The sequence below is a fragment of the Phragmites australis genome, chromosome 20 (assembly GCF_958298935.1).
Source record: "Phragmites australis chromosome 20, lpPhrAust1.1, whole genome shotgun sequence".
NCBI lineage: Eukaryota > Viridiplantae > Streptophyta > Magnoliopsida > Poales > Poaceae > Phragmites > Phragmites australis.
The window spans coordinates 5,646,634-5,669,285 of record NC_084940.1 but is presented as its reverse complement, the minus strand read 5'-3'; the positions used below and the strand labels follow the sequence as shown (position 1 = coordinate 5,669,285).

At 46.8% G+C, this 22,652-nt stretch overlaps 1 protein-coding gene across 1 annotated transcript; it reads right to left on the bottom strand.

Moving 5' to 3' along the window:
* Positions 1–716: 716 nt before the first annotated feature.
* Positions 717–2,738, bottom strand: LOC133902005 (serine carboxypeptidase 1-like). The gene is made up of 8 exons (XM_062343573.1): positions 2,555–2,738; positions 2,324–2,431; positions 1,915–2,189; positions 1,577–1,822; positions 1,364–1,473; positions 1,189–1,275; positions 968–1,076; positions 717–878 (listed from the first exon to the last, which is right to left on the bottom strand). Exons 2-8 carry the CDS (start codon positions 2,397–2,399, stop codon positions 717–719), a joined length of 1,065 nt encoding a protein of 354 aa, XP_062199557.1. The 5' UTR covers positions 2,400–2,431; positions 2,555–2,738.
* Between the last annotated feature and the right edge of the window lie 19,914 nt (positions 2,739–22,652).

Sequence of the window (22,652 nt, the reverse complement as noted above, 5' to 3'; positions counted from 1 at the left end):
AATCTACTAATGAAAGCACGTAAAACTTCGTTCATCAATCGCATGAAAGTACTAGGTGTATTAGTTAATCTAGATATTACTAACTACTCATATAAACCAAATTTAATTTTAAATACAGTTTTCCATTCGTCTTCAAGTTTTATCCTAATTTGATGGTAACCACTTCGCAAGTCAATTTTAGTGAAAATTATAGAACCACTCCACATGTTCTTTCACCCTTACGGGGTAATGCTGCAACTTTCCCACAATAACTGGTATGAGCTATAAATACATCCACCTCGGCCTGTAATAGGAAGCATTCTTCTACGATTTTAACCACTCCATAGAAGCATCATTTATTGTTGGTTCCTTTCAGCCTTGGCATTCTTCGCTCTCCGGGTCTAGGTGCGAAGGCCCACTCTTTACTTGTTTGGATCAGTATCCAAAACATCATTGATTTGTTATAATTTAAACAACATGCTTTAAGCAGGCCCCATATATTTTATATTTCAGTTAAACAAGAAAATGGTACCCCGAAGAAAAGCGAATAAATGATATTAGCCATTCTTCAGTCTAACAAGGTGAGTGCTCCTTTGGAAAACGTAGTACATATATTTCGTTCAAGAAGAATATAACTTGTCGAGGACTAGTTGGAACACTTGTATCACGCACGTAGAGTTCATTTGTATCCTACGAGACTAGTACTCTCCTTGGTTGTAGACATGGAGCATTTCTTCTCACGGACGCCACAATGGAACCGCAGGTGGGAGCACGCCTTTGAGAAAGGAGTAGAAGAGAACCAATGATCTCGTAGGCTGGAAAATGGGTACCATGTGGCCAGCTGCCCTCACAGACGCAAGCGTGAATCCTCCCTCGTGTTGCTGAATATAGCCCCCAACCTGTGACAGACCATCGAAGTTTAGCTCATACAAAATATTATTGCAAATTCATTCTCAAAGCTGACTTGTGTTATTGCGTCCTTATTTACCTCGTTGGAAGGGGTGTACCAGGGGCGCCACGGTTTTGTGACGGTCAGATTGAGATCCTTGACAGAGTACCTCGTCGCTGTAAGCGGGCACACATCATCCATATCGCCACTGAAAACGAAGTTGCCATGATATTTTGCCGAATAGCAAATCGTATCATCTATATATTTTTTTGGTTCAGTTTGCATTGTTTGGCAGAAGTGAAGATGAGATTGCAAGTTACCTGTACACCCACACTCTCAATCCGGTGTTGACAAGCCATGAGAGCATTGGCACCATGGTCAACGGGGCATCTTTCCAGGGTAAGGAGCTGATCAAATTACAGAAAGTTTCAGGTCCCGAAGGGCTACGAGTGTGCCAAGATTCAAGAATTTGGCTAGGCGGTTACTACTACTTACGAGCAAAGTGACCAGTCTGTGTTGATTCGAGCGTGGATCGCCTTCTGCACCTCGGTATTATTGAGGTAGACTTGGACGTAGTCCTGGATGCACGGATCGTAGCCAGGTAACTGCACCAATTGCAACAGTCAGCGTGTCACAGATCAACCAAATCATGGGTGCCTGGCTTCAGCTAGTTATTAGGATTAAGGAGCTTGAGAGAACACATCTTACATAGCTACTGGAGTTGGATGTCCCGTTTGGCGAGGTGATGCAGATCGGAGCGTAAATGTTGTATGGATCAATGTGGCCGGCTTCGTACGATGATTTAGCCTTGTCGCACAGCCTGCCATCGGACCGGTCGAAGCTGCAGTGCTCGGATATGTTAGCCCACACCTCGTCTGAGATCACGCCGTGGTTCCACAAGAACTCAAGACAGCCCTTGTCGTTCATGTAGCGGTCAAGGTACGGGTTGCCAACCTGAAACCACAAATACATCCATATAACTTGCACAATTGCTGATGAATTCTACCAAGAATTAATCTCCGGTGTCATGGAGACCATCAACTTACGAAGATTCCCTTGAGGTTTGTGGGGTTCTCGCCGGTGAGTTCGCGGAGGGACACGATGACGGTCGCGAGCTCCGGGACGTAGTGCCCGGCGAAGCTCTCACCGGCGATGTAGAAGTCGCGGCCCTTGTACTCAGGGAACCGCTCGAGCCAGTGGAGCATGAAGGTGTACGCGTCCACCGCGGTCCTCGCGTCGCCGCTTTTCTCGTAGTCCGACGAAGTGTTGGAGTAGGAGAACCCGACCCCGGCCGGCGACTCCAGGAAGATCACGTTGGCCACTGCTCCTCGTACACAGCCATCATCAGTACTCAGTAGGCTCGTACTAACAGTGTTTTTTTTCTCCTGGTCTCGTACTACATTGATTCGTTTAAATTGTATAAGAGCATTGATCGATCTGACACAACCCACGTACCGTTGTTCCAAGCGTGCCTGTTCCTGCTCAGGGTCTTGCCGTCGGGGTTGACACGGAACGGGCCGAGCTCCATCATCGCACCGCCTCCCAGCGACGAGCATCCTGGCCCTGCGCACGCACGCACCCCCGGCATCCGCGCAAAAAACGTACAGAGATCACACCGTGCCGAACGCCAAAACGAACGCGCGCGCCGAGTACGTGCATGTAGCCATATACCGCAAAAATTCTTACCTCCGTTGAGCCAGAGGACGAGAGGCTTGGAGGCCGCGTCGTGCGGGGACTCGACGAAGTAGTAGAAGAGCGCGCGGCCGTGGTCCTCGTCCACCGTCACGTACCCGGCGTACTGGCCGAAGTTGTCGCGCAGGGGCTGGCCGGGGAGCGCCGGGATCTTGTCGGCGTCCTTGCTGCCACTCGGCGGGGTCTTCGTCTTGAACTGCGTCGGCAGGTGGCCAAAGCTGCGCGCCGGGTCGGTCCATGGGTCGGTTTCGGCAGGGCCGTCCGCACTAGCCGCCGGACTCGTCTGAGCCCTGGACTCGATGAACTTCCTCAGCAGCGCAGCTTGGTTTAGGGCGGCGTTGCTGAGCTGCGCGCTCAGTAGGATCACGAGGACAACCCAGTACGGGATCTGGTTCCTCATCGTCTTGGTTTGTGAGGAATTAATCCTGCGATCTCCTAGCTGAGAATGTAAAGATCATTTGGTGTTTATATAGGTAAAGAACCTTAGGCTAAGAGCTACTCCAGCACTCAACACCAGATTCAGTTTAACAAGGTAGACGGCCTTCACTTGCTTTCAACTGGGACATGTGGTTTCTGATCTTGTCCATCGTAACTTCCAGCTTTGGCAGTTTGTCGTCCTTCAAGTTTTCCAGCGATAAAGGACTCTAAATTTGACTCCACTAAATGGGCAAATTTGGCTAGAGGACACTCTAAATTTTTGGCATTTGCCTGAAGACACGGAAAATTTAGAATGTTTCTGGAGCCAAACCACGTTTGTGTGATGCTTTCACCATATGCCACATATTCAGAACTAGCAAGATGGCGAGCAAATTACGCGGCTAAAATTGCTACCATAGCCTTTTTTTAATTATCGTATTCCCTTTAATATAGAGCTTTTATGCTCCGATTTGGAACTTTAGTGTAAGTGTAGTTGTACAACGATTGAACCTAATTATTCGTATATGGACAACAATAATTTTGCATGCTTGATAAGATTTTAAATTCTTATGTTTAGCTTTAAGTATTTCTAGTAGCTTTATTGGTTGATTAGGTTGCCTTGGTGATTAGATTTACCTTGTTTCCCAATAATAATTTGATTTTTTTTTTATAAAATCTTAAGCTTACCTAGTGTACCAACACGAACCATATTGGTTGATTAGGTTATTTTGGTGATCCTCTGCTTGCCGCCATCCAAGAACAAAGTGTAATACTTGATTAATTATGAAAAAAATAAGCCGTTGACGGTGCGAGCTGCAAAAGTGGCAAAATTTTGACTTTTTATTCCGTTGTTTGGATGGATAATCGGAGATCTTGGATGCGTAAAACTTGTTTTACTATCTAAACGTTCTGTTTAGACACCCAAAGAATCCGTAGCGAGCCTAATAAATCTAGACGGTTGGTTAAAAAAGAAAGGATAAAGGCGAATGGGATCGGTCATCACCCCGATCCCATCCAGAACCATCGGTGCCACCCGCCTATAGCAACTGCCACTCAGCCACCTCCTTGTAGCCATCACTGCCGCCGCCCTGCCGCCATCGTCGTCACTCTAAGTTGTGTGCTTTTCGTCGTTATTAATTTGCATAGCCTCGAAGCCAAGAATCTAAGCAAGAGAACGAGGAAAGAACTGAAGGTAGGGCCCGATGATGAATAACCTAGGAATTCGAATGACAAGACCAATCAAGATTTGATATTTGTCAAGTCAAGTACTAACTCATTGATCATTTTGAACCTATGTTTGTAATTAATTAAATTGACAAACTTAAACCTGATAGTTATACATGCATGCTATATATTAGCTTTTGTTTATGTTGGGGAAAGAAAATATCTTCCACAAACAAAAAGCGGCGAGAACCAACTCACAGGAGTGGTTCAAATTTGGAGGAGAAGTGGAGAGGATATGAGTGCCTAAAGTTCTCGGAGAAATCTGTCTCTCTTGGCTTGGTGGCCAAGGGATCAGTATTTATACTGATATTCAAAGTGTAATATACAAACATGTTTATATGAAGTCGGAAGACATACAAGTTCTTTTCTATACATTAGGGCTTAGGATAACCTCGTAAATCATTTCTACGGCTAGTGAGGCTGTTGTCCCAGCGGCTTGTTGTATATTCCGGCACCGCACTGCACCAGCGTGCCAGGCGGCCACCAGTTGCACCAGCGTGTCAGGCGGCCACCACTTGATAGATATTAAATGCTGATCACTTCATTGCAAGTGAGGTGGCCTACAGGCCCCATCTTGGTTGATCTTTATGAAGGACTGATGACTCCGGGAGTCCGGAGGGCTCCGAAGGCATGACCTTCAGGACCCCTCCAGATCCATGGGGTCCTAGAGGGGTCCTAAGCTTGATGGTCCTTGGGCCTAGACCTACAGAGCTAAGGGGCGTCGGGGGTCCTTGATGGTGACCCCCAGTAGCAGCCCCTCACGAGGATGGCTAGCGGTGCGACCATCCCAACGGTACTCGGAGCAGGGCCTCCGGCGACCCTTGGCTTCGTGGCCATGAGCCCTTGGCCCTCCGATGGTTTTGAATTGGGAAGTGTCGGTCCAGTGGTTAGGCAGAGTACCTAATGTCACCTGCAAGAGACAACATTACACACATCCTGTGGTTAGTGATGTAGCAGTGTCTGGCTAGTTGATAGTGGGATGTGTGGCGCCTTGGTATTAAAGGGTCATAAAGAGCAGTTTCGCTTCTCGGTGATAGTGCGGAAAGGATGGGATAGAACGTGTGCCTACGCCCCAAGGCAGCAATGACTCTTCCTTGTGTGGATAAAGGCAGAAGTCATGGTCGGTTGGCGTCCTCATCTGGCACTCTCGCCTCTTTTTCCCATGCTTTCGCTAGCATGCTCACTGGCCACTGCACCTCCACTTTAATTGTCGTTGAGCGCTCCTCGCGGTAATCCCAGGGGCGTCATGGCTCGCTCTGGCGCATGTGATAGATCCGAACCCCCACCAAGGGGCCATGCGACATCTGGAGTCCAGGCCCCATGTGACCGGGAGCCATAGAGGCCGCGGTCCCCCCACTGCTTCCTGGGACTATCGGGTGTGGAAATATGTCGCACCAGCAAGAAGCACCCCCAACAGACCAGCGTGTTGGGGGAGTCGACCATTATCGCGGTCGATCTCGGCCAAACGGTCGAGGAGGGGAAGATCTCCTCTAGATCGGTGGCTCACCCTCTGGTGGGTGAGGTGATCCTGGCCTCGTGGAGTCATGGAGTGGTGGTCTTTGAGGCCTTCTTCAATGCAGGGCTCAGGTTCCCAACTGTGCCGCTTCTCGAAGGGGTGCTCCTCTACTTCTACGTGGAGCTCTCCTAACTCTCAGCTAACGCCATCGCCTATCAGGCTATCTTTGAATGGGCCATGCAGTCGGAGGGCTGTGAGAGTCGGGTGGAGATATTCGAGGCTATCCGTGAAGCAAGCTACAACTAAAGTTTCAGATGGAGGGTGGGGACACAAAGACCCTCAATTTTGGTAGTCTCGGAGTATTGAGTAAGGGGGCATCCTAGCTAACAGGCCCCATGAGGAATGTGGGAACCGATGGGGGGTATTTCTTGAACCTTGGCCATCGCGCGACTAGCCCTTGACTCGTATGACCAGCACGAGGCTTGCGCGACCAGCCTCCTTGCAATATAATATGATCCCGTGACCAGCCCTTGCTGGTCACAGTATGCCCATATCTAACCTGTCTAATCTCATTTATTGATGTATACTCAAGTATTTTCCTTCCTAAAGTATCTCCTCCAGCGAACAAAGTCATGGCTGGCGCAGATGGGCAGTGCCCCATCCTGTAGCATTAATTGCTATGAAGTGGGGTGTTGTGATCCGACTTGCACCACGCGACGGATGGGACAGGATCTATAGAACGACCAGGCAAGTGGATGATTTTGCAGGTAGACCCGCAGACCACACGGACAGGATGACTTGATAGACAAACTTGCAGCGCTTGGTGATGGGACAGGCCAGATGACCAGGGGAGGCAGTTGTGGCGGTGTTCCAAGGATGGGACAGGCATGCAGAGCTCTCAGGACAAGTTGGGTTCACCCTGTTCTTCATGATGATGATCCAAGAGTAGAATATCTGGCCAGGCATGGGTCTGCTGAGTAGGACCTACTTGTAAGTTCTCCTTCTCTCTAGTATATAAAAATAGGAGGATCCAATTTGTAAAAAAACCGAGAAGGAGGAGTCAAGAAAACTCATGTGTAACTAGTTCACAAACACTAATAAAAAAATACACAGGACATAGGGTTGTTATCCTTAGGGAGACCTGAACCTGGATAATCCCTGTGTTCTTGAGTTCATCACAAACACGCACACACAACAAGCGTCGTTCACACACCCATCGATCAGTACACCCCGAAATCGCTGTTAGGGATTGACCCTCGACCGTTGGCGCGTGGGGTAGGGGCGCATTTCTGTGCTTTGGTAGGTGTACAAGATTAGATTGGCTACCCATGGCTGGATCCACGCTAATCGCTGAGTCCCGTTCCAAGAACCCCGGTCGTCACGAGGTGTTCATCATGGGATACAACCTAGATGAGCCTGGTGTGCTCTAGGAATGGGACACCAAATCGGAGTCTGAGGGCTCTGAGGCTCAACGGAAAGATTGCATGATAGTTCATACAATAGGGGGCAGCAGAAGCTCCCGTTTTCTTGGTGCCGATGATGATCCCCAGGCCACGAGGCCAGAGGGGAACCAGACCAACACCGGACATTGGTACACTCTAGCATAACCCCAACCACCATAGCGTGACTCAGAGGAGCTACCGTAGAGGACCCGGTCTTTGGTGGCATCGTCACCAAGGCCGTCACGCCGCACGAATGCCAAGGGCTGCCCCTAGTGATATGTTGCCACTTCGCACTCGATAGCTCGACTATGAGGCCATGATGCTTGCACAGAATTTGCAGACCGTGCAAATGCTTTTTAGGCACCTACTGGTAGAAGTACTAGAGGGTTCGCCAGTTGCGCCATGGTTGCGTGATCTCGCCCTTCTATTTAAGACCACCCGATGGCAAACTACGACAGCAAACACCACGTCCGTCACTAGGATCAGTGAAGGTCACGATCACCAAGAATCGCAGCAGCCCCTACGACAGGAAAGATCTCGTCCTCCCTCGGTAACGGGAAGCGCTCGAAGACACCCATCGCATCAGGATAGCCAACCCTCTGACCTACGTGACTCTCTGCACCAACGAGACCTCCGCGGCGTGATACAGAGCCAGGTGGCCACGCGAGAGCAGGAGGACCACGCCCGGTGAGAGCAGGAAAAGGGCAAGCAACCCTACTATTCGTCCCCCCCCCCCACTAGGACGCTTCAGATTCCTCCATCCCATCCCACGTCGGGGACTCGTTCCATCGCGAGTGTCATGCAAGCCAGCGGCCTCAAAAACCTCCACCACTTAGCTATCCCTACGAACCTGGGTCAATCTCTAAGGTAGAAGCGGAAGGGTCCTCTAGCTCATCCTTAACAAGATGTCGGCGACCACCCTCGAGTCCATGTGTAATTGGGAATCATGAGGTAGGATGAAGTGCTCGCACTGCAGGGGAGGTAATGAAGGCCATGGTGCTTGGGATGCGCTGGACCCTCCTCTGGCAGTAGCAGCTCGAGCACACGGGAAGGTTCCTCTTGCTTTGGGTCACCGAACCTGTATTCACAACCCCTCTCAAAGGGTTAGCTGCATGACGCATATCTCCCAAAACACCAAATAAATAAATAGATAAAGCACAAAAGAGACAGAGTCCATAAAAGTTAGCAAACAAATCAAGATACATGAAGCAGGAGAGCGGAGTTAACACGCTAGGTCTCCGGATAGGAGGCGACGTCAGCTGACAGAGGCTATTCCCACGGGATAGCATCCAGATGATGAGGCAACCAAGATAAAGAGATGTACTGTTGTGGCGGTGGCCCGTGTGAGGAAGCATCAGGGTGCATGGCCTGACCTCCCGCAGGGGAGTCCGAGCGGGGAGCTCCTCAGGCACATGACTTCACGCGATCGGCTATAAAATGAGGAGTCTCGAGTTGTCCATGCTTTTCCCAAACACCCTAGCAAAAGCTATCCAAGGCTACGTAGATCTCCACTGGAGGTGCCTCAGGCCAGAGGTCATCAACCACAAACTAAAGGACCGGCTGCTCCAGTGCTTCAACCTGGCTGTGCCCCGTGCAGTGCAGCAGTGCCAACTAAAACATCAAAGCCACATGGAAATTGGAGCTGTCATAGGCCTAGGCAGTGCTGGCCATTACCTCAGCTGCGGTCTGGAGCCAACAGAGTGTTAGACCTAGGATCTCTGAGTCGGAGAGTAATGGTGGGCCCTTGGCCTCAAGGCCACCTAGAGCCTTCTTGATGGCGTGGGTTGCCTCCGTCGCGCTCTCAGCCAGACCTTGGAACTACATAGACAATACTTCCTCCACTGCTTAGGCTTCCCCTCGCTCTTGTTGGGCTAAGGCCACCATGATTTGGAGGTCTTGGGTATCGCCTTTTGAAGCGATGTAGCCCGCGATGGCCTGGTTGATAGACGCCTCCGCAACCCAGCGGGCTTCAACAACCTCCTGAGTCATGGTCGCCGCACACTCTTGGTGCATTTCTCTTCCTACAAACGACCCTCTGCAGCCTCTGCTCGCTTCTCAGCCTCCTCTAGGGCATGACAGAGCCTTGTCGCTTCCTCACAAGCCATGTCATTGGCCACCGCGTGGGCCCAATGCTGTGAGCAGCTTAGTGCCTTTCCTAGGAGCATTTGCTATGAAGCACCATGGAGGAGAGGTAAGGTTAGCAGCCTAAAGGTTGGAACCAGAAAAACTTCATCTAAAAAACATATCTACCAGGCCACAGCCTCTAGATATGACACCACTTCCTCCGAGGGCCTCCAAGCCAAGGATAGCTCTATCTCTCTGCTCCAAAGGAGAGACAAGACAGAGGCAAAGGCAAAGGCACTCGACGCCTCCAGTAAGAGTGAGAAGTTGTCAGGGGTCAAGGCCTCAAAGCTAAGGCCCCGCTATAAGAATGCAAAGCCGACCACCACAGAGGGTCCAACTCCCCTAGCCCCGGCCACGAGAGCCAGATTATGGCCGAGAGAGATGCCCCGAGGTGGTGAAGCCATAGTCACCAGAGGGGCTGCCTCAGGTGCCTCCAAAGGAGTCATTGGGTCCCCTTGGGGAGCCAAAACCTCCAGGGCGGAGGTCAAGGTCAGGTCCACTTCGGCAGCCCCTGTAAATAGGAAAAACACATAAGTTAGGATCCTTAGGTACAAACGCAGTGGGGTAAAATGGGAAATAATGCCTCACCCATGCCAACGGTCCCAGCATTAACGGGGCCTGTGACGTCCACATCGTGAAAGGGGTTAGCAATACCCCATGCCACATAGTCATCGAGGGAGGCTTCACTCCTCCCTCTGCTTTGGCCATGGCCGGCTAGGTCCAGGAGCGTCGGAGCCTTCCTGAGAATCATCGCCTCTAGCCCGGGCCTCAACCTCAATTGGGTCACTCGTAGCCCTAGTTCCCTCTGCAAACCTTCAATTCTTTGTCCCATCTGACTCCACCTCAAAAGACTCAGTCTCTGAACTAGCGCACGAGGCCACAGGGCCAGATGGAGGTCGAGTCTGGAGCAGGATCGCGTGGATCATGGAGGTCGTGGCACCTGAGGCCCCATGCCCTCACCTTCCGGTTGCCCGAGGCCCCACTGGATCTAGCCACGCTGGAGCCACCATTCTAATGTGGGAATATATACGGTTATGCTGCTCCTAGCTCCCAACCAGCTCCACAACGGAAGACTAACCAAGGAATTTGTCCATGATGTTGATCGCTTGAGGCAATCCTCTAAAAGTAAAAGGCATCTCATGTCTGAGGATTCAATGCTAAACAAAAGTGAGGACTCACTAGAAATGACGGTGGACCCGGAGTTTGCATTTGGCTTGCCTCACTCGAAGGCATGGTCCCAATCCATCTGAAGGGGATGGATGCATAGCACCGTGAACTCCTTCGTGAGATCATGCATGCTCATCCTCCGTGCCACCCTCTAGGGGAGTGCCACCCTTGAAGAAGGCTGAGCCCCAGGTATGTCCAACAAAGGGTCTGGACATAATTGATGTCCTGGCTGGTGGAGCGGAGAGGGGACTTGAAGCCTATGTCATAGTAAAACCACCCCTTTGGTCACCTGATGTACCACCGGTTGTTGATGGCATTCATGGGGAACGTGTCCTGGTACTCTTGCCAGAGCTATAAGTTCACGCTACCAAAGTTGAGAGAATTCGTCCCTCCACCATCCATCCGAGTCTTTGGCTAGCACCTTGCTTCATGGATGGTGACGAAAAGCTTCACTCACCCCTCGCGGCACACCTCCTGCATGGCCCATTTGAAGATGGCCAAGCAGGCGATAGCGTTGGCTGAGAGTTGGGAGAGCTCCACGTAAAAGTGACAGAACCCCCCTTCGAGGAGCGACACAGCCGAGAAGCCGAGGCGCGTGTCGAATAAGGCCTAAAAAACCATGGTCTCATGGCCCTACGTGCTAGGACCACCTACCCCCGCGAGACATGAGCGATGGATCTGTAGGGGATCTTCCCCTCCTCGACCATCCGGTCAAGCTCGACCTCAGTGACAGTGGATTCCCTTAGCAAACTGGTTTGTAGGGGGTACTTCTTGTTGGTGTGGCAGAGTGCCACGCCTGATGGTGGCCAGAGCAATGGCAGAGGAATCACTGCAGCCATGGTTTCCACTGGCATGGCACATCGATGGCCCCTCCCATTGTTGGAGTACCCATGACGACAGCGGTAGAAGCTAATTTCGCATGATGGGTGGCTATGGCTGAGGTTACCGATGCTACAATAGGGTCCCCAGATGTCACACAGCCCCCCGCTAGGGAATTGGCTCTGCCACGAGCACTAGAGCTAGCTATAGGGGTCCCTAGGAGGCAACGAGGAGCCCTCTTCGGCAATGGAAGTTGGGAGTGTTGGGACCATTAGGCGCACGCGCAAGAGAAAAGATAGAATGGAACAAGGATGCTAGATAAGGCTGCTGCTCGGCCGAGGCCCTCACGTTATGAGCCAGGGGAGGAGTTATTGCCTCCTTAGGGTGCGTGCGCATGCCTCGTCCCTTTGCCCACAATCATGGGGAAGCGGAACCATTCTCCACGACCCTCCAACCTAGCCACCAGACTGTTATGGCCTCTGGAAACCTTTTGGAGACCCCAAGCTCCAAGTCACCACGAAGACCCAAGCCTTCGGAGTCCCCTGACCCCCGAAGCCTTGAGGGAGCGAACGACCCCTCCGTAGGACCAGTGGGAAGGGGGCCCCACTGGCCACCAACTACCTGCCACGAAGTGATTGGCATTTAATACCAAAGTAGTTGGAGGCCAACCCTTCATATTGTACAGGACCGACACTGTAGCTAATGAACGACTAAGCATTGTGGCCACTTGCCGTCACGGTCATTGCCACGTTTAGGTGATGTCATCAAAGTAGTTGAAGGTTGACTTAGGCCTAGACAATGTTTTGCTAGGCTAGCACTAGGGCCTGGCTTTATAGTGGTGACTTGTATCTTTGTTAAACCCATAGGGGTATGCTTGTACACTTAGACCCTGAATGGCAATATAAATACTAACCCGTGGCACCACGCCGAGGGAGGGATTTTTCATTACTCTAAGCATTTTCTTGCTCTCCACTTCTTTTTCAAGCTTGAGCCACTCCAGTAGGTTGGCTCTCACTGGACCCTGTTCGTGGAATACTTTTTCTTCCTCTAACAACTGTTGTAATCTTAGTGTCACATTCGAGTTTATACTGCATATAAAATTGGCTTTACGCTCAAACTATAGCACTACAGTTTTATCCTTGATTACTCCTATGCATCTACTCAACCTCTTGAAGTAGTGTTAGGACTAGTTGAATATATTTTCTACTCGGTCTTCCTATTTTCATATTATGAAATGGAAATCAACCTTGACCCAGAGGAAGTTAAAGAGAGGAGGTCTAAGGCAGCGTCTGCACCAAAGTTGCATGTGGCATTGAGATATTTTGCTTCTTTCCTTATAGGCACTTTTGTTTGGCTGGTCAACCGTGGATCCTAGTCCACGAGACTATCATTGTCCTTTTCAGGTAATTATTTTATTCGAAATATGTATGTGATATTATTATATTGAATTCTGTGTGTATCAGCTATTGATCCAATGACTGATACATGAGGCATAGAGGAATCCGAGATTGGGGTTTGACACGTGATGTGAATAGCATGGCATGCAATCTCTTTAGAATAACACACTGAAAGGATCTAATGGCTCTAGAGGGGGTGAATATAGCTCTAATCAAACCTTAAAACAACTATCGATTTCTAGAAGAATGAACAGCCTTTGTCTACAAGAAGGAAATGCAACTACTCAAGCATGCAAGCTAAAACATAGAGAATAAACATGCAAGCATATAACTTAAGAGTAAATTACGGAATTGAAACTTGCATGAAAGTAGATGCTAGAAGTAAACTGCAGAATAGAAAGAGAGTAGGAAAAGAGGAAATCAAAAAAAAATTCCGATGTATCGAAGAGTTGGCACTCTCCCCTAATTCTTGTTGGAGCAAACACACAAGGATATCGCTCCCCCTTGAGTGACCAAGACTCAATTGCTCACTAATGATTGCCACTTCTCCATCTCTGAATTGGCGTGCATCAAATCAAGTATAAGCTCTTCTCGGGGCTCTAACAAGAACTTCAAGAGCTCACCGAGAATACCTCTAATCACCACCACTGGCTAGATGTTGCCAACCACCAAGAGTAACAAGCTAACTGGTTCACTTGATCCCTATAAAACCTAAACAACAGCTAGATGCACACTCGCTACTCTTGAAGCACTAATGAAGTCATTAACCTTAAATTAGGGACTTGAAAATCAACTCAATTGTTCTCCCTTTCTTCTTAATGAGACACATAACGTATAAACTCCTCTAGGTTGCAAGAGAGATGAAAGAAACTGAGTGACGGGGTATATATAGGCTAGAGGTTCAAATCTAGCTGTTGTCTAACCACCCACACTCCGGATGGTTCGGTGCACACATCATTGTGCACACCAGACAATTCGGTGAGTAACCTTTTTCAAAAGGTGACCTGCCAGCTATCAGTAGTCGTTGCCTGAAAAGCTTTGGTGTTCTTCATACCACATCACTGGACAATCCGGCGAGTTCATTTCCCATGTAATGGGACACCAAGTCTGAAAATGCTCCAGTGTGTTGCACACTTAACAACGAACCATCCAGTGTCTTGAATTCCAATTCCTCCAAAAAATCCAACTTTCTCTTAAATGCTCCGGTGGTCATCTTCTCTGAACACGGGACAATCCGGTGTACTTAACTTCAATTTTCCTCAAAAAATATCCCTTCTATTAAATACTCCATGCATATATTTACCATCACCGGACAATCCGGTGAGGTCATTCATCTTTTGCTCAGAACATAAATAAGGTCCAGTGAGTACAAGTCCTTCAGCACCGAACAATCCTGTGAGAACAAAAACTCTGAGGCTCATCCAATTCAATCGACTTTGAGCACTAACTTCTTAACTTCTCACCCATGAGCTTCTTTGAGGTACCTAGTGCTAGATTTTCGCAGGTATGCATCCAACTAAGTCTAGACTCAATTAAATCAAGCTACAACACTTAGTCCCCCTTTATAGTACGGTCAAAAGACTAGAAAGGAACCTATATCTACTCTAAGTGTCCTTCATCACCTTGTGACACTTAGAACTATAAGATCCTTAATTTTGACGTAAATATCCTTTGATCGTCCAATAGAAACTCATGAGGGACCAAGAAAACCCATACAATCATTGTGAACTAAGTTTTTGATTCCCTTCAAAACATACGTATTAGTCATAATGATATAGTTGTCATTAATCACCCAAACACTTCACTTACCTAAGAGACTAGATGCCACACACTATGGTAGCATATCTATTGTGGACTTCCAAAACCAATCAAAATAATTGTTGGGAGTTCACCATCAGGGCCTCCGACGCCCTAGGCTCTGCCAGCCTAAATCTGAAGGCCTCTTGGCTCAAAACCCGAAGGCCCTCCCCGAAAGCAAGTATCTAGGAGACTGTTGCTGACTTGGCCACCAGACTGTTATGGACTCCGGAACCCCTCCGAAGACCCCAAGTTTCGAGTCACCGCGGAGGCCTAAGCCTCCAAAGCCAGGGGACCCCAGAGGCCAAAGACCCTTGGAGCCATGGAGGAGCGAGCGTGCCCCTCAATGGAACCGGTGGGATGGGGGTCCATCAGTCACCAACTATCTGCCACGAAGTGATCGGCATTTAACATTGGGGTATTTGGAGGCTGACCCTTTGAACTGGACGGGACAATCATTGTAGCTAACAACTAGCCGAGCACTACGGCCACATGCCGCCAGGGTCACTACCATGGTTAGGTGATATCATCAGATTAGTTGAAGGTTGACTTGGGCCTGGACAGTGTTTTACCAGGATAGCCTTAGGGCCTGGTTGTGCAGCGATGATTTGTATCTCTACCAACTCCATAGGGTATGCTTGTACACTTACACTCTGAATGATAATATTCATCACTCTAGATATTATCTTACTCTCCGCTTCTTCTCCAACCTTGAGCCACTCCATTGGGTTGGCTCTTGCTGCACCCTGCTCACAGAAGGCATTTTCTTCCAACAACAATAATATGAGCCATTATAGATCAAATCAACCGTGTATACTTTTCTCCTTTTTTCAACGATTCACACTTAATTTGAAGGCCTTGAGAAAGAATGAAGTGGCTCTTTTTAACTTTGTTATACTAAGATAATAATAGATAGATGCCTTTATGGCCAAACTTGCCAAATAAATGGCGTCCTACGTCAATCCAACTATTTTTCATTTTGGTGTAATAATTTTATGAATTTCGTGTTTATGCCATTTAAGAATGATATGAGTATATTCATGATGGAGAATACTTTAGGAATATAATGATTTATTTTTTGATTTTATAAGCTATATTATAATAGAATCCAGTGGTGCCAGTAATACCTTCGGGATTGTATCAATACCCAAAATAACGCATATTTTTTATTGACAAAAGGTTGCGGTACTGATAGGCCAGTTAGACGTGTTAGAGCAAAACTTGGAGTGCTAGGTTTACATCGTTTCACATGGAGATGGCAAAGAGCTCGACAGCAACCCACCACTACAACACTTGTGAGCCGTTGATCTTGTTTGCAATCAACGGTTGAGATGCAAGGGAGGAGTGAACAAGCAAAACCTAGCGCATTTGCTTCAGCAGCTGCTACGAGGAAGGAGTGAGACAGAGCAGCACATAACACACACAAACAGGAGAAGACGACGTGAACCTTTGTCTAGCTTGGTGGCTCTTTGCTCAAAATGGTCAGGGGCTCAAAATGGTTGGACAGACTTAAAACATGACGAGCTTTCCTACACTTAGATCACTGCATTTTGTCGGTTACATGAGAATCATTTGAATAGGTTGCCTTAGCTTGGCCTTCTCTAAAATTCAGGTCAAGCTTTGCCACTATTTAGGTTAGTACTGGGTTACCATACGAGAGCTAACAACCGAAGTAGGCGCCACTTCTTTGTTAGGTGATTTTAGCAACTCGTCTATTTTTTTCTTTGCTAAAATAGCTACCTCTTTTTCTTATGCGCAAATAGCTACCTGTTGTTAGCCCTTGTTAAGTGCAGTTATTGTTGATGATGATGATGCAGACGTTGTACGTAACTTGTTGATGTTGTCGCTATTGTGATGTACTTTTAGAAATTCAAAAGCTCTAGAGAAAACTTCATGTACCCATTATTTGTTCATGGTGAATAAACCAACGAGCTTGTTTAATATTAGCATTTTAACAACGGAGGTGTAAATATGTATATAGCTTGTTTGGACACATCACTGATTTCTTAAGTTTAAACATCATTTGTTAATTGGATCCCTATATATTTTGTACTTCAACGTCTCCTTAAATAAGAAAATGTTACTATACCCTTATAAAAACAAGAAAATGATAATAACCACTCTTCAGGCTAACATAAGGTTGGAGTGCTCCTGGGGGGGGGGGGTAGTACAACTATTTTGTTGCGGAAGAGAAAAAAAAAACTTGTAGAGGACTATGGAACCCTCGAGACACACGGTATGATTTTATGTGTAGCTATCGAGACTTGCGATTGCTTTAATTATAGCATTGGAGTCACGCACTACGTGAAAAACAAATTAAGGAGACACGATTTAGTGATAGATTATTATGCGACTCATCATTTATACATCCTCGTGTCATGATCAAATATTGACACATCACTAATAACAAATCATTAGTGATGGATCATAATATTACCGTTACTTCTCACAGTGGTGATGAGTTATAACAAGACCCGTCACTTATGACTAGATCATAAGTGATGGGTCTCCCTACATCAGTCATAAGTGACAGGTCATGTTACAACCCGTCATTTATAGTCTGATATAGGTGATTGGTCTCCCTGCACTATAAGTGATGGGTCATGTTATGACATGTCACTTATGAAAAGTCATAAGTAACGGATAATTTTATGACACATCACTTATGACTTAGATCTGTTGTAAGATCTGGCATAGCTACTGTGCGTGACCAACAGTACTACGTACATAGTTCCAGCAATTTTCTGGCAATTTTCTCCAGTTATGCTAGAGACTCTCTAATATTTTGTTGATTTGAAGTTTGAATTGATGGTAGGTCTATGAAGGTTTGCATCTCCCTCTTTCCTCCTCTTTTAATCCCTATTTGATAGATTTGTTGTGCTTTGAGTTGTAATCGGCTATTTTGCATCTTTATCTACAATCTTAGTATAAGTGAGTTGTATTTATGTTAGATTTGATACTAGGTTTGCTCGATCTACCGCGAGATGCAGCAGATCTAGTGTAATTGTATGAAATTTTTAATCACATATGTCGAGGGTAAATCCCTGACAATAATTCCGATGTGTATTGGACGATGGGTGCGTGATCTTTGTTCGGGAAGCGTATATTGGATCTGGCTATGTGTGTGACTCAAGAACAATGGGGTTTATCCAGGTTCAGGCCCCCCTCAGGGTAATAACTCTATATCCTATGTATTCTTCTTCTTGTGGTCTAAGCCAGTTACCGATGATCTTCTTGCCCAGTCTTCTACTTGTTGGGCCCAAAAAAACTACCCTCTACAAGCCTAGTATTCCTCCCTTTATATATCAAAGGGAGAGAGTACTTGCACGTGAGCCAAGACACAGACTCAGGCCTAGCCCGAGCTTCTCACCCATGCCTATCATTACTATGAGCGGACGTATCCCATTTGCTCTATGGCGCCACAGAGCCCGTCCCATCGCTCCACCGTCTGCATCATCCTGGTCGCCCGAACTATCCTATCCCGTCCCCACACGCCGCTTGCGCACCTGCAAAAGAACTCCTACCACGCCTGTCAGGCCATCCCGTAGTGATTAATGCTACGGGACGAGTCACGGCCGTTCTGCACCGACCATGCCGTGGACGACCGGAAAGGGGACCTGGGGAAGGGAACTACTCAAGTGAAAAAGTATTTATTGTGATTAGACTGCTTGGACACATACCTGCCCCGCGACCAGAGGAGACTGGTCGCGGGGTTTGCTCCTGCGACCTGGGGACTGGTCGCAGAGCCCGGTCGAAGAGTCGGGTTGTGTGGTCGCTGGCTGGCCGCGCAGTCGCTGACTGGTCGTGCGGGAGGACCGCGGTTCCGGACAAAACGTGGCATACGAGATTTGCTGATATCTTACCGATGTGGGTCCGCCCGCAAGGGACCCCACTATTCTTTACACCGACACCATACTTAATCATGCAATTAAGGTAATTGTTAATGAAGAATAAATATTTTTACATTGTAGATGGCTGACAGAAGTTGGATGTATCTTGATATCCGAACTTGTCCAGAGTACCTAAGCGGGGTGAAGTATTTTATGAGTGCTGTTTTGGCGGATATGCAAGATCATGGTAAAACGGTAATATATTGCCCATGTCGTGATTGCAGGAATGATAAGAAGTTCTCGAAACTAGACAGTGTCCACGCATACTTGATCATGCATGGATTTAAAGAGAATTATACATGTTAGAACAAACATGGTGAGAAATGCCTTAACGAGGGAGAGATGGAAGGAAGAAAAAACAAATAAAGAAGAAGAAGAGATATGCTAACTAATTCTAATTAATTGTGTTTTTTTATCATATCTAACTATATCTAATAGAGTTGCCTTTTATTATATTATTGGTCTTTATTCTTCTCTCCAGACACTGCATGCTTAGGATTCTTAATAAAGGCCGATGATTTTGCCCATATATCCGAGAGTTTGGTACTGAAAAATATGTCTTTGATATAGTATGTCTTTGATATACCATTGACTGTCTTTGATAAACGTACCATGCACCATAATCTACATGATAGTTTGACTAGTAGATTTAGTCACCACGGTTATATTACACTTAATCAAAAGAAAGTCCTTTGAATATTCCACGTTCTTAACCTTGATTCGTTTTCTTTCCTCTAAAAAATCATGGGGCAGAAGAGGATTGTCACCCTAAAAGCCACAAGAACAAAGGATGCTCACACTAGAGGCTGCCCTGGCACAAGATGGGGTGGACAGGAGCCCAAGCCCACACCCAGTGTCGTCCTCCAGCAGCAGTGAAAGCCTATATCATAGCCCAAGCCCTGTTCCGTGCGAGCCTCCGAGCCGACGTCGGGCAAGTAGCGAAGAATATGATCCCGCTGAAGAAGTATTGATATGAGTCAATGCATTTTATACTTCTTGAATGGAGAAATATTTTTTGTTTATGTCAAATTCTCTTATTTTCTCTCTAGATGGAGGAAGTGCGATCTCAAAGCCAGACAGCTGGTAGTGGTGCACGAGCCCGAAAGGCAAGGTCACAAACACAATGATAGATGGACAAGGTTACCATCACGAGAATCGATGCTGACGGGTTGCCTATAGATGAAAAGGCTCTGAATAGATTTCGTAGGGTCGCAGGACTCGTTACTCGAGAGAGGGTGCCAATAACGACTAAGTTCAATGACCTCAGTGACGAAGCAAATGTCACTTATTCGATAATGTCGTCAATGTCTGGAGTACCCCAGAAACATAAGCGAGCGTCAAGATCAATGCAGCAATGAAAGCGATCACGAAACTTCATCGAAGCTTTAAGAGCAAGATTGTTAATTGGTTCTTAGCTAAAGGGGTGGCATCCTTCGAGAGCTACAAGCACTTGAAATAGGAAGATTGGGATGCTTTTGTCCAGATGAAGATCTCATAGCAGTTCAAAAAGGAGAGTGAGGAGAAGAAGCAACTTCGGGCTAGGAACAAGTACAACCACAGGACCGACGCAATTGGGTACGCTAGGAAAAGGGTGAAATGGTAAGCAGAGGATGAAAAGTTAGCCAGAGAAGGCCACGAAAATCCTTGGTTGCAATTCCCAGGATGATCGTAGTCATATTTGCGTGCAAGGGGTGAGCTATCCGAAAGCGGGGAAATCACATTCAGAAACAGCAAAACCAGATCAGTTGTAGAAAAAGCACAAGAAAAGGCAGCCGAAGCTAGCCAAGGTTCTTTCACTGGGGTTAGGGAACATGATGTTCTCTCAGCGACGCTGGGAAATCCAGAGCACCCAGGTCGAGTGCAAGGTGTATCAAGTTCCCAGGGCTGAAAATACGGCTTTCCCGAAGACATCAGGATATATAAGAAGAGGAAGAGGTCTGCAGTGGACGTGGATGCATTGACACAGGACATCACCTGAAAAGATTATGCAAATATCATGCAAACACTTGCATCACAGGGAACACAAATTTCCATGACAACGGAAGCTAACCCCGGAGCTACACGAAAGAGTAATTGCACCTCCAAGGAGGTCGAGCAACAAGTAGCTGTTGTGGTGACTGAGCCGGATACGATTGACCTACTAGAAAGGCCCACGTCTTGTAGCCTTGTAATCAGGCCTGGCAGGTATCACATCGAGGTTGCAAGGGGCCAAGTACTTCCAGGCGTCCGTATCTTACATACAGCCCCGATACGTGCAGGCTATATTATGGTTACAGTGGACATGATACATAGCAAAGCCACAGATCACGTGTTGGAGCTCCCCCCCCCCACCCCACTGATGAAGTCACAACTCTAGGTGAAGCTCTTCATCAAAGGATCTAGTAGAAGAGGGGCGACATCGTGGTCTCCAGTGCATCCAAGTCTGGACGAGCTTCAAGTTCACCACCATCACACCCCTCACTTCCAGAGAAGCTTCCAGAGAAGGTAGCTCTCCAGAGAAGCCAGCTTCACTACCTTCTCCTCCGTATCCGGTAGCCTCGCTTCCAGCTCCAATGTCGTCTCCCCTAAAGAGCTCAAATAAGAAGGAAAAGGGAGCCAAGAATGAAGGCTCTAAGAAGCACCTATCGAAGAGGTCAAAGGTCATTGTACCAGCGAACAAGTCCACAGATATTGGAGCATCGTGGACTAGTGCCAACACGAAATTCCAGTATAGGAAGCCCATGATGACAGTGGATGGCCTAACAAGGGCAGGACAAGCATGTGTTGACCTGCATAATTACTATATGCAGACTTCTAGAGACATCAATGCTAAATCCATAGTCGTACAGTATACAATGACACTTCTTAAATGAAGATGGCTACTTCATTGTAGGTTTTAATGATTTATATGACCTCTTCAACCTTGATGGCTTGGACGTACCGTTATTACGGATCTTCATATTATAAGTCTCTTGAAACTAGATATTCATTAATTAATACCACTAAGTCTTAAATATAACTATGTTCTTATATGTAGACACTTGATGAAAGAAACAAGGAAGAACAAGGAGCCCATCGCATTTCTTGACCCTGTGGCCATTACAATCTCGGTCATCCAACTTCACCATGATTACGATGTGGACTATGTGGCCAGGGCAATGCAACGATATTCCAAAATGGACTACCTGGTGGGCACCCATAACACTGGTGGTCATTAGATCTTATTGGTCATTTATCTCAAGTGGAACTTGATGTTTTACCTCGACTCGTCAAGATTAGTAGGATCAAAAGGCAAACTTAGGCAACGTGATTACAAGGTTGTAAAAAGACTCCTCGACAAGTAAGTTCTGTCTGGCTTAGTTCTCATATTTAACTTTTCTAACATTCAAATGTTCCATAACCGATCCCTATTTATGCAGGGCTTTTGATAAGTACCTTCGAGCTAATCCTGACTACGATGGGAAAGCTTGCTGTAGACTGATACAAAAGACCGGGTTTGTGGTAAATGTTACCTAACAGAATACCAAATGCTCTTTGTTACTGCTTTTTTCCTTTTGATCAAACAGTAAATTTGCTTTTTAGCAGTGCCACCAACAACTACCTAGCAACAAATGCGGATTCTATGTTGCATGGAACATGATCCTCACGGTCCAAGAAAATGATATCAAAACCCTCAATGTAAGTTCAATACAAGATTATTCGTTAATTTTAGTAATTAGTTTAATTCTATGATAATATGACATTGGTTACAGGTACAATATTTTCAGCTTCTGTTTTCGACGATGGTGTATTCCATGATAACATAATATTGGTTATGTATTCCATGATAACATGACTCACGGAGATTTGACGACGAATTGCTGAGTTCATGGTGTCTAAAGTCATCGGCCCACATGACGAGTTCCACTATAGAATCACTATATTGTGAGGTCTTATGTAACATGAGTTGATCGGAACTTTATAATATTTGTAATTCTGTAATGAATTGATTGTAACTTTATAATATTTGTCATTCTGTGATGAAGCGAGTTTTTACATAGGTGTGTTTGTCGATATGAATTTGGATGCGTAGCTGTTGTTTACAGGGAGAAGAGGGTACCAAATCCTAGCTATGCTCTAGGATGCATCCAGAAAACAGGACAAACATACAGAATAACTTACACATAAGTGACGGATAACCTTTTTACGTGTCATTTATGTTAAAATATAAGTGACGGGTAACTAGATTACTCGTTACTTATGTATTCTCTACAGCACATTATTGGTAGATATAAGTAACGAGTAACCTAATTACCTATGTCATTTTTCTTAGCATATGGGAAAAGTTTATAGGTGACGGGGTCACGGATACGACCCATTATTTATAACCTCATTGGTGAT